Source organism: Pteropus vampyrus, unplaced genomic scaffold (assembly GCF_000151845.1).
Source record: "Pteropus vampyrus isolate Shadow unplaced genomic scaffold, Pvam_2.0 Scaffold134, whole genome shotgun sequence".
NCBI lineage: Eukaryota > Metazoa > Chordata > Mammalia > Chiroptera > Pteropodidae > Pteropus > Pteropus vampyrus.
Genome location: NW_011888915.1, coordinates 4276165 through 4288396, shown reverse-complemented (window position 1 = coordinate 4288396; position 12232 = coordinate 4276165). Strand labels below are relative to the sequence as shown.

Sequence of the window (12232 nt, the reverse complement as noted above, 5' to 3'; positions counted from 1 at the left end):
AGCAGACATGACTAATTGATCACAACACTCTCGCACCAAGCCCAGCTATGACCTCAGATTTCCACTCAATAGGCAGCTACTGCCAATACATCAAAACCGGTGAGCAAGATTAGACCTATTTGTTGTCACTACTCAGAACTTTACTTCTTCTGTCACTAGGACCAAGCTAAAGGAATGTGAGAAACAGAATCAAGTTAAGAAATCGATGCTGCCGAACCAAGGATTCACACACAGTCCCATTTAAAAACCAAGGGCAAAGATCAAAGGGTAGAAAACTTGATGCATAAACCTAGTTTGCGACACAGGTCGGCAAAGGGATATTGATGATGTGAGCTTCCCATCACGCTAAAAACAGAATTCTAAATAGCGATACTATCTAAACAGTAAGATTAAAAAATAAAATTTTTGACTCTCAGTAGTAGGAAAATGATCATTGGCTGTAAAATGAGTTGAGAGACCAGTAACAATAAGATTCTCTTTGCACATCATTTTTTAACTTTTGGAAGCTCTTATACACCTGTAAGCTCATTTTATTCCCCTAATTTTATTCCTCTTGAAAATTATTTACTACAAAGGAGCAATATAAAGGAACATTTTGGGGATGATAAACTGTTCTTTATCATGATGATGTTAGTGATACACATCTCTGAATTTATCCAAACCCGTAAAAGGGTATGCCAGCAAAACTGAGTTTCAGTATATGGGAATTTAAAAAGAAATGTTTTAAAAGTTTAAAAAGTCACTGAGATAAATGCTGAAATCTTTTATTCAGTATGAAAACCAATGAAAATTCTTTACAAGTAAGAATTGCTCATTTATAGTCATGGTAAAAAAAAAAATAGAAAATATTTAAAAATTAGAAAAAAAGACCATAAGAAAATAAATCATTCACATCCTACAAAATAATATCATTTTGGACTCTCCCTGACAGACTTCTTTTTTCTATGAATATTTGTGTGTATACATTTATAAGAGTTAACTATTTCTGGAGGGGTCACATTGTGAGGGAAATTTCATTTATGTTTTAAGCATCATTTTGGTATTAATGGAAGTTTTAATGTATATTGCTTTACCAGTTAAAGATATATTTTGAAATGAAAATATTTTAACAAAATTGAAATTATTTTACACACATTTTTATTGCCTGATACTTTGAAAAATTTTACAATATATTAACATCAACAAGGCCATTTTGACACAATCAAAGTAGCAGTATTTAGGTTTATCTTCTTTGGCCTTCACCAGACTTCATTCCCGCCCACTTCCCCCCAACACCCCACTCCCTCCCATTTTGGTGGAAAATATGCTCCAACACACTATTTCAGTTATCCAAACTTAGCAGAGAAAACCTGATCTGAGAAAATGAACTGTGGACTATTATTGACTTTGGACTGTGAACCAGAACCCAAAAGGAATCCACAGATTTATGTAGTTGGAAGGAGTAATTTTAATTCCCACTAGGAAGCCTAAAAACCCCATTTGTTTAATCTGCAAAGTCAGTGCCAGCCTAGCTAGAAACCCCTATGTAGAGAAGACCAAGGAGGTCCATACTGCCTCCGCCGACTGCAGGACCCATTGCCAATTCATCACTACACCGCAAGCTGGAAGCGACCTCCCAAAACCCTCTCCAAAAATTTCTGGCAACTACTACCATTTCACCATTGGCATCCACTTTGAACCTGTTTTCTATCCTTGCTGGGTATCCTCGTCTCAGCTGAAGAAACAAAACTGTGTGGAGAGTCAACCTGACCATCGAGAAGAAAGCCAAGTATTGAGTGGCTTGAAATAGTCAGCCAATACAGGGTAAATGACTTTATAGTATTATCTACCAAATGGTTCTTAGATGAAAGATAAGACATGTAACAGGCTCTGAAGGCTAAATTGCTTTACCCTCTCATTTCAGTCCCTATGATTGATGCTGAGAGTCCAGTGCTAGTGACCTGGTCAGTAAGATCTTGCCCCATCAGAGGATTTGGGTTTAGGTCCTCTCTAAGTTTCAACTGAGTCATCACTTTGTCAAAACACTCACTCTGCTATTTGAATTGTACATCGCCTGATAATCCAGATGCCTGCCTCAGCCTAGTGCTTTGGCATTGCAGACTCCAGCCTAGCACAGTGCTGTGGGAGACAAGGGCGTGGACCAGGGGAGTCCCTGTTTTCTTCAGCCTCATCATTATGCTAATATAATTGCCAAGTCAATTTCTATTATTCAGATAAATGGAGACTTTCTATATGAAATTACTAGTATGGAACCTTTGTGGGATGCTCAGATTTGTTTTTAAAAAGAAATACTTGGTCTTAGCAGTGCCTGCTGAACTAGAAATGGGGTTACCAGGCCACCATCTTGTAGAAATTACATCAACACAAAAAATGTAGAACAGGGCAGACATACTTCTTTTTCAAATCACGTTAACTGCATTTGACCTCTATAACAGCTTTTGGCTTCTGTTTTTTTTTGTTTTTAGTCAAAAACGTGTACCTGATCCATATCTGTATAGAACAGAGGAAAACTACTTAAGCTTACAGCTTTTTGCTCAATGGCATGACTCATCTGGGCATTTAATAAAATGGTGTCATATATACTGGTCATTTAAAGGCAAAAGTCATGTTGAACTTGATAAATTGATTTCTGTTGACCAAGATTTTAGATGAAGTTATCGTCTCCAGTTTGCTAGTTTACTGTTATTGCCATATGCAATTTCTATACGCATAAAAGTTGTTTTGAGCAGCTCAAATTTTCCAATTGAAACTGCTCTCCCAAAAAGTATGACACAAACACAAGAGTATGTGTATCAGAAGTTTCAGTACCTTTAAATTGGAATGTGGGATGATTCGTGAGTTTTGCATCAATTATTAAACAGTCACAGATGAAGATATGCAGAGATGGATGGAGCAGTAAAGTATTCTGGTTACACCTACTGGCTTAGCAGTGATAAATGAGTCGGGAAACATGAAAGTTCAAAACAAGTATTAACTCAAGCTGCAATGGCATAGACGATAGCTAGATATAAACAATGTCAAATACAGACCAGCTGGCTGGCAGGGTTAAAATAAAGGTAAGGACTTGGCAAGAGGACTAAGGAATTTCAGAATCCTGCCATGCCAGTCCCCCTTTCCCTTACAAGGTTCTTGAGAAAGACATAGCACAAATATTGATAACACTTGGAAAACAAAAGGGACTTTTTTTATTAACTAGGACCATGCCTGATGTCCCATAATGCAGAGTTCTAATAATAATGGCTTGGATCGTGTGGCTTAGACTTGAGCTTGAATCTTAGCGTGCATGCGCACGCACGCGTGTGTGTGTGTGTGTGTGTGTGTTTTCCTTTCTCCTCTGCTTGGCTATTCCAAATCCCCATACCTGGCGCCTTCATGTTAGGACTTGGTTGGGTCACAGATCCCACTTGCCTAGACTTGTGCTCTCTACTAGGCCTTGTTCCTTTTATCTTTCTCCTTCCGTGGGTACATTTTTTTTATCTTATATGTGATCAACACTCAATGTGCACATCTCTGGTTACATACAGTTTAAAATGTACTCTAACTTCAAAGCATCAATTGCATTTAAGAGGGGTGTTGGATCGGTATTTCAATCTGAAGGAGTCACTCTAATGGTAGGACTGTGGGTACCATGGTAGTTGGGGCCCAGTGACCGTTCCTAACAATTCTCAAATAATATTGACAGCATACTTTAGCAAATACAAAAGAAAACATATTTCTTTATAAAGGCTAAGGGAATAGTGAGTAAAAACAAATATATCGGGCAGAACTCATGTGTGGAAGCTTGAGTGGAGGAGAACAGATGAGTTCTTTTCAAAGATGGTGACAGAAATGGGGTGAGGAGATGGCGCACATTTTAGTTGAAATGATTTTGAGGGTAGGGACCATGCTTTTAACTCTGTGTCTTCTGTGGGGTCTGGGAGAATGCTTTATACATCGTGTATTGTGACAGATAGTTTAAATGAATGAACATATCCGTGCCTGAGAATTATTGATTTTTAAAAAATCTTACCCTGTTTAGACCTGTGAGGATCTTAAAAGTGATGAGATGCTTAAATGAAGACATTTTCACAGAGAGTCTAAGCAAAAAGACCATGTATATGGCATCCCCGAGAAAGGGAGGTATTCCCCCTGCCTAGCCCCCCCCCACCACCCGCCATGAGTGATGTTTTCTTGGAAACCGAGCCAGAGGCTGACCTTGGAAAAAGCTACTTCACTCTTCCTTCTGAGAACCAACTTCACCAAAAGAAAAGGGCCACTTTTTAGTTCTCAGTGCACCGGCCCTGGAGAACCACCTAGAATCCCGGGGTCTGTGTGGACACCACTGCTGAGAGGAAGAGGGGAAGCTACACTTCAGCAGAATCTTAGCCCTGCAGGCGTGAGCGGGCACCGTTCACCCCAGGCCTGGTCTCCCCACCCTCTCACTGCTTCCCCACTCCCCTTTCTCTCCGGAGGTGTTCGTGTCTTAAGCAGTTTGAGAGCTTTGACTCACTCCTTAGTACCTGACGGAAGCCTGAACGTGAAAAGAAACAGCTCTGCCTGCCTTAGATTCGACCCAAGAAGCGGTAACTAAATGAGAAGTGTATCCTAGCACTCACTTGTTTTTCTACCAGGGTGTTCTGAGGCAACTGCAAACATTAAACAGCCTTCTTCTCTCCTCTGTTCATGAGAGCACTTTGCCAAGATGCACCAACCGTAACAAACAAAAGTGGTCAAATAATTCACTTGAGACAGCCGGCTTCCCAGCTCTGCTGGGCTTTCTTGCTCCTCAGTGGGCACTTGTCATAGAAATGGGCTTTCTTACCTTACACCGGGAACTAAACAAGCGTGCAGCTTATTTCGTGTTTCCTTAAGGTAGCATTCATTCAGAGGGTCTTGCTGAGGGAATGGACTGCATTTCCAGTTGAGATCATCAATCAAGAAGGAATAGGGAGGCCTTTTCTGAAGGAAGACCCTTCCATAGACCAGAAGTCCTAAACTGGTGACGTACAAACCACATTCAGCCCCTAGACAAGATTATATATTTTTAACATCATGGCATTGAAAAAAGTCGTTGCCAATATAAAAAACTGAGGAGGTTTTGCATAAAAATCTGGATTTCCAACTTCTTTTTAAAAGACCGGAATACCTGGTAATGCATGCAATAGTTCGTGGCCACAGTTGGCTTAAGCTGAGTAGCCACTTGTTCCCTATGAGGGGACACAAGTTTTCGCCAAGTTTCCTCCACTCTGTGTTACCTAGTGGCTCTTGTAGGGCTTTGAATTTGCTACCCCCAGGGTCAGTCATCTAAGAGGCCCAAACAAGGAATCATAAATCATTCTTTTAAATGTGCCCACCTTGCAAGTAATGATGGCTTGTGCCTTATTCTTTTTTCCGTCTCCACAAAGAATGACCATTAGAAGCGTTTTCATCTTGGCAAAGGACAGTTACATGCCAAGTGGAGAATTTTACACTGCTTACCGGAATAAATCAGGCATACAAAGAAAATCTTGAAATGGTGATTATATTAAACATTTGAGATTTGAACCATTCAGAGGTAATTGCTTTAGTTTTCCAGCTCACTGTTTCCCCTCTGTGTTCCTCACATGGACACAATCTTCAGAATGTTCCTCTATCAAAGGCTGTAGTCACAATTCTCCTGCCCTTTTTTTTTTTTTTTTTTTTACACTTATTTGCACTCTTGGTAGCAATTGTTAGAGCCCTGCAGGGGAATAATTGCAGAGGGATTAACCTCTGACATTTTTCTAAAAATAGCCCTAATAAATCCAATCACAGGTAATTTACCTGTCTTTGTTCCTCTGGGGGTAACCAGCGTTGAAGAAAGACTTGGCAGGCTGGCATTCCCTCGGCAATTATCTGTGATCTGAGTTCCTGGTGCCTGTGTATTTTCTCTGTTTGGAAATACAGGGTACAGATAGCCCTCTCCGCTCTGGCCTCATGACCCTGTTTTCTCAGCACCCGTCTCCTGGGGTTAGAATTAGGTCGTGCTCGTCCAGAAAGGTGTGTCGGACTCACCAGAAAAGAAGGAGCATGGATTAAGCTGGAGCGTTTGTGGGGTCCTTCCTTGAATTTATGACTTGCAGAGTTTCCCAATGATTTCTTTATGCTCCAACTCTTTCTTTCCATGTCTGGGCTTTAGGCATCCAGCCTGGCTTCATCACAGTCCCCAGCCCTCATTTGCATAGCCACCACAGAAACCTGTTTGGGAAGTGTGTTGGTATAGAAGAAAGGAAACGCCACAAGTGGGTACAGGATTTGTGGTTGGCAGAAATTATCAAAGAAAATCGAGATTTCCCTGAGCCGTGAAGAAATTCATTTTCCCTTGCCCAAAACAAAAGGGTCTGAATGGGCTTCTTCCTTTTGTTCTCTCCAGATGTTCCAAGAGACCAAAGCGGTAGTGTGGGTATCTAGGAAATTTACTTTCCCAAGTGCCACTTCTAGTGACACTTAAAATACAAAATATAAAATCCTTGTGAATTCCACTGCAGAGACAAGCCCGAAGCCCTTAAATGCACAGAAAAGTATGTCTATTATCTATCGCTTAGAAGTAAGTGTGCAGTTACTTAAATTGCCTTTGTCTTCTTCTTTTCAGCTGACATTATCTCTACGGTAGAATTCAACCACACAGGAGAATTACTAGCGACAGGGGACAAGGGGGGTCGGGTTGTAATATTTCAACGAGAGCAGGAGGTAAGTGGCAGTGAATGCAAAATGCCCATTTTCTTCTTTTTTTAAAGGAGGCCTCCTACTGTTTCTTAATCCCCATGTGTTTCCCTTAACCTTGCTGCTTTGCTGGCAAACTAAAAACTGCCAAAAAATCATTAACATCAACAGTTCCACGTTCAGGCTCATAAAAGCACCTGAAAATCGAGGCTGTCCTGGGCATGGCCTTATCTTTTTAAACCTGGGTGTCGCACATTCCAAACGACCTCACATCTCACCTGACCTGCAAAATGCCACGAGTACTGTTTGGAGCATCACTCCTCCTTTTGGAGTGAGATTTCTCCTTGAGCTGTTAAAATTAAGTCTCCTCTCATTTCAGGTGCCCCTACTGAGTATATAGAAGAAGAAAAAAAAAATAGTTCTTTGCCAACAGATGTGAAAAGGACCACTTGGGTTTGTAGAGAAGAAAGTGACAGCTCGCTCTACCAAAGGGAGTGCGACCCCACAAAATGCCATCTGAGCAATGCACAGGGCACGCACTTTACTGTAGATGACACGGAGCCCCCTAGAGCTGAGTGCTGTGTGCATTCTGAGCAGTTCTAACTTCCAGAGAACCTCAAAAAGCCTATCTCTTCCTGAGACTTGGGTTCCACCGGAAATTTTTTCTCATTTTGAGTTTTTTTTGGTGTCTGCTTCTGTTTTGTCAGAATGGAATTATGGCCCAATTTGATTTCTTTGGCCTCCCCTGGCATGGTCCTGGTGTTTCCAGCAGGCCATTCTGTGTCCTAGTAACTCTCCCATCTGCCACTGCCTGCCTCTGAGATCCACCCAGCATGGGGCAGGGGGAGGCTCAGTGCAGGAAGAAGGTCTCACAAGAGACTTCCCTGGCAATTTCAAGCCTGCTTTGTGCCTCAAAGCCATTTGTGTTACACCTCCTCTGGAAAAAGGAAAGCCTCATTTAGAGGTGATATATTTGGTAATTGCACATTATTTGCAATTAATTTCTAGAAGGGCATCATAATCCCTCGGGGTTCTGTATAAATTCAAGTGTTCAGCATTAAATCAGGCACCCAGCCTATTCCATTGGCCCTGGAAACATGAAAATGTGGTTGGCAAGTAGGAACTAATAGCTCTTCGTGACCTGGAATTTTTCCTGCTTTTCCAGAGCTGCCTAGTGCTAATTGGTCTGGCACATACTACACACACTTGACAGTCTGATTTGGATGGTAGGAAATCAACACTCATAAATTTATTGTTAAGGTGGACTGGCTCTCTCTGCAGTAAGTAGGCTAGTAGCAAGTATGTCAGCACTGAAAGTCCTCTTAAAACTGATTTTCAAACCTTCTTCAACTTAAAAAATATCCACCTAGGTTCATAGTGATGATAAAAAGAAACCCGAGGAGCTATTTAGCATAAATTACCCAAGGCAGCATGTTGCCAGTAAGATTCCACTCCACGTTTTCTGTTCACCATTTGTAGGTTTCACCTATTTTAATTTACTGAAATATTTGGGAAGCCCGATTCATTAGTAGAATGAAGGGAGGGCACATTTTCCAAAGAAAGGTGGTTTGGGTCGATAAAAAAATAAATGTCCAAGATGATAACATGCAGGTAAGTGCTTAGTTTTGTGACAAGGCTTGGGATTGAAATGAACACTGAGCCTGAGAAACAAAGCCATGTGATGGCATCTAGGTCAGGCCTGTTTTTGACTCCTGTGGGTGACTTCTCAAGAACCACACTCCTGGAGAATTTGCTCAGAGAAACGAACCTCAGTGCCCTCACAAACACATTTAAGACCATGGTGTTACAACCTATCTGGAAGCTGAGATTTGGGTTTGGATGTTCGATATCCACCCAGAAATATACTTTTTAACTGAGCTTTTTATTAAGAGTCAGACTTTTATGACTAATGTTTCAGACTTGGATTTGGATTTTTGAATACTGTTTTCCAAAGCCTGACCCTTGAAGCTCTTGGTAACCAGGTCCTAAAGTGCCTGAAATAAAACCTCCTTTCTTTTCCCTTCTCTCTCTGTTTCACGCCCCCTTTTTACTTCTCTCCACCTTTCTTTCCCTTATGTTTCATGCTCTCATCATTTATTTAGTTCCTGCTGTTTGCGTTTTGCATAATCGGAGCTAGGGGAAAGCCAGAGGTAAAGTCTCATCATCTCCCAATGATACAGATATCATCTGTGCTCCTGTCTGTTTTATTACTCATGTTAGGAAAAAAAAGGGTGGAGTGGGGTGGAGGAAAGATCTGATGCCCACATCTGCTACTCAGAAGCTGTGTGACCTTGGAGAAGTCTTTTTAATATCTCTGAGCCTCTTTTGTCCTTTTTTGTGCTCTGCCTACTTCTCAGAGATTCTGAGAATCTAGTGAGATTTTAAAAGGCCAGTGAAAAGTATAGATGCTATAGCTTTGTGCTCTTTGAAGGGATTGATATAAGTATATATGGACATCAGCGTGGGATGGCTTACTCCAAAGGGCATCTAAGACATCCATTAGGAGGCAGAAAGTAAATATTAGAACTTATATTTATACAAATTTTTAAAATTGTATTGATTTTAAAACCATATTTTAACTTCTATTTATATATATATTATATATATGTTGTGATAAATACAATATATTAGTGCAAAAGTTTATGTATGTAATTTATAAATAAACATGTACATTGGAGGTGCTGATATTTACCAACTTGGGCACATGATTAGATATTTTGGAGGCCACTGAGCTAAGATAGACCTTGTGGCTGTCATAGTCCTGCCCTCATCCCATGCTGACATGACCTACCCACCCCACTCCTAATGATTCTGCTCAAAAAAAGAACTGATGAATTTGTAGGTGGCTTATGTGATTTGATCTCTGGTTTTGTTTTTTTTTTCCCCCCCCTCTCCTTCCTACAGAGTAAAAATCAGGTTCATCGTAGGGGTGAATACAATGTTTACAGCACATTCCAGAGCCATGAACCTGAGTTCGATTACCTGAAGAGTTTAGAAATAGAAGAAAAAATCAATAAAATAAGATGGCTCCCTCAGCAGAATGCAGCCTACTTTCTTCTGTCTACTAATGGTAGGTGGAGTGACATCTCCTGTTTGATATTTTCATGGATATAGTCATTCAAATCATATATTTCAGTCTCCCTTAGACTCAATTTTCCTTTCGCCTTGCGGGTTGTTGAAAAATTTAGAAATAATATTTGCAAGATGCCTAGTAGAGTGCCTGCCTGGCAAAGCATAAGCATTCAGAAAATAGTTGTTATTCTTTTAAAAAATAATAAATGTATGACCGAATTATGTGAGACACGTTATCTGCAGTTTTCAACTAACGCAGATCGTTTCCAGGTGTTGTTGGAATGTGACTTCCTGTCTTAAGATTCACTGAATGTTATTCTGGGAACACATTTCAGCAAACTCAACGTGCTGTCCTGTGAGGTTGGCATACTGAGTAGAAGTTATTAATCCCTGAATGTATTGGGGGGTGGGAGGGGTTAAGCAGATGCCTGTGTCTCTGACACAATTATGTTCTCGGCTAGGAGCACAGGTCAGGAAGAGAAAGGACCCCAACCCCAGAACTGATCAGGACGTGGTTTCTTTCTCTTTCTCCCTCTCTGCATTTCTAACATCATTTGTTGGTTCAGGGAGAGTTGATATAGATAGGTCAGAGAGAGAGGATGTTGGGTTGAATAGAGAGCCAATTTCCATATTAATTTGGTAAGTCTTTATATAGTGGAATTACCTACCCTAAACATTTTTAGGACATTTGCTGAAAGAAGCCATCTATGTGAGAAACAATTCAGAATAAAATCATATACTAAAAAGTGCTAATAGAGTAGCATAACAATTAAGAGAATTAGTGTATAAAAATTGAATACTCTCTCCCAAGCGAATAAGCTGGAGAATGATTCATTTCATCCCGTGTGTGAGTCTATGAGGAGTATACATTTAAATGTAAATCAAAAAGCAAGAGATTTGCTATTTGCCTACCCTCAGCATTTATAAAGAAAGGGTAATGCTCATATGTCAATTAAAAATATGCAAACTACGTATGTAATATGATCAAACATATATCATATATTAATATTTTTAAAGTCTAAAAGGAAGCACTCTGAAAAGTTCATCATGATAAATTTTTGGTTGACCTATAAATTTGTTACTTTTATAGTTTTCATTTTCTAGGTTTTGATGATGAGTTTTATTTTAATCTTATGGAAAAAAAAAAAAGGACAAGTTTTTAATGCATATGAACCAAAAATCCTTCAAATGTAGAGTCAGTGTACAAATCTAAAAAAATGACAATTCTGAAACAGCCAGTTTAGAGTTATTCAAACATGGCTTATCTCAACATGACCAGATTTCCACTCATCTGTTTTTCCAGATTCCAAGTAATTTAATGCTTTCTCATAACCGTATTTATTGTTCTGTTTACTTTTTTCAATCCTGTTTTCTTGAAAGCCAAACCATATGAATTTGTTTCCATTTCTTCCCTTTTAGTTTTACTGTGTAAGTTTTACTCAAAGGTTCTGCAGATTCAACACTACTCAGAATAAAAGAAACTTCTGATAATTTTGACTTAATTACTTTCAGGCAGAGAAAAAGTGCCTGATTATCTGCTATAGCTAGCTACTTTATATTATGAAATTTAGCTTATTGATTATTTATAATAAAATTCAAAGACGTATTAGCTCTTGTGGTGGGGGAGGGGAAAGAAATCAGTGAAATGCAATGAAGATTAATTATATAGAATAATGTTCTGTTAATCGAGTTTTTAAATAGTTTTTTGATTACCAAAGATATTATCTTTCCATTTGGGATGCTATTTCATATGCCAACAGCATCTCAAAATGATTCTTATAAGAAAAATTCCCAAGTTCTTATGTGATTTTCTTCTTTATACTAATATTGAGGTTGAGAATTCCCCTTAAGCCAAATAGGTTAACATGCAAAAATTAATGGAAGACAGTTGGAATTACTGTACAAAAGAGAAAATGAAGATAGATGATAAGATTGTGTTTAAAAGCTGCCATAAGTAATGATAAACTACTCAGAGAGCCAGCCGGAAGATAGAAAGAGCCATTACTCATACTAACAGCCACATGTTCCTCAGACTTTTTTTAATCCACAAAGCTCCAAGATAGAGTCGGGAAAAAAAAAAAAAAAAAAAAAACTGTGTGATAATAAAGTCAAGAATGACCCCAGGCAACCCAACCATGGGGAGTTGGATTGAACTCACTGTCAATTATTGGGGTTTTTTTTGTTTTTTGGTTTATTTTAGATTGTGCTTATCTCATTATAGTTGGGTACAGTTTTCACTTTCTGCCAGAATATATTTCCAACTTTACAATTTTAGGTGAAAAATAAAACCAACATTCAATCACGAATCTCAATCTTGAGATTATTTGCCAGGTGAAAACACATTGCTTTACCTAGCTTTCTAATACCCGTGATGAGAAAGGAAGGTATATTTGATTCGGTATTCATGCCACAAGAGTAGTTATGTGTTCATTGTAAAAAATTTAGAAAGTAGAGAAAGAAAATGAAAATAATGAAAGTATTCCCATCCAAAAGGAACCGC

At 39.2% G+C, this 12232-nt stretch overlaps 1 protein-coding gene across 1 annotated transcript in view; it reads left to right on the top strand.

Annotated features, from left to right (window-relative positions):
- PPP2R2B (protein phosphatase 2 regulatory subunit Bbeta) overlaps positions 1–12232 on the top strand; it is a 411123-nt gene that overhangs the window by 303735 nt on the left and 95156 nt on the right. Inside the window, exons 3-4 of the mRNA XM_023534916.1 lie at positions 6590–6687; positions 9565–9730. Coding sequence (XP_023390684.1) covers positions 6590–6687; positions 9565–9730 — 264 coding nt within the window. The remainder of the gene's footprint in view (positions 1–6589; positions 6688–9564; positions 9731–12232) is intronic.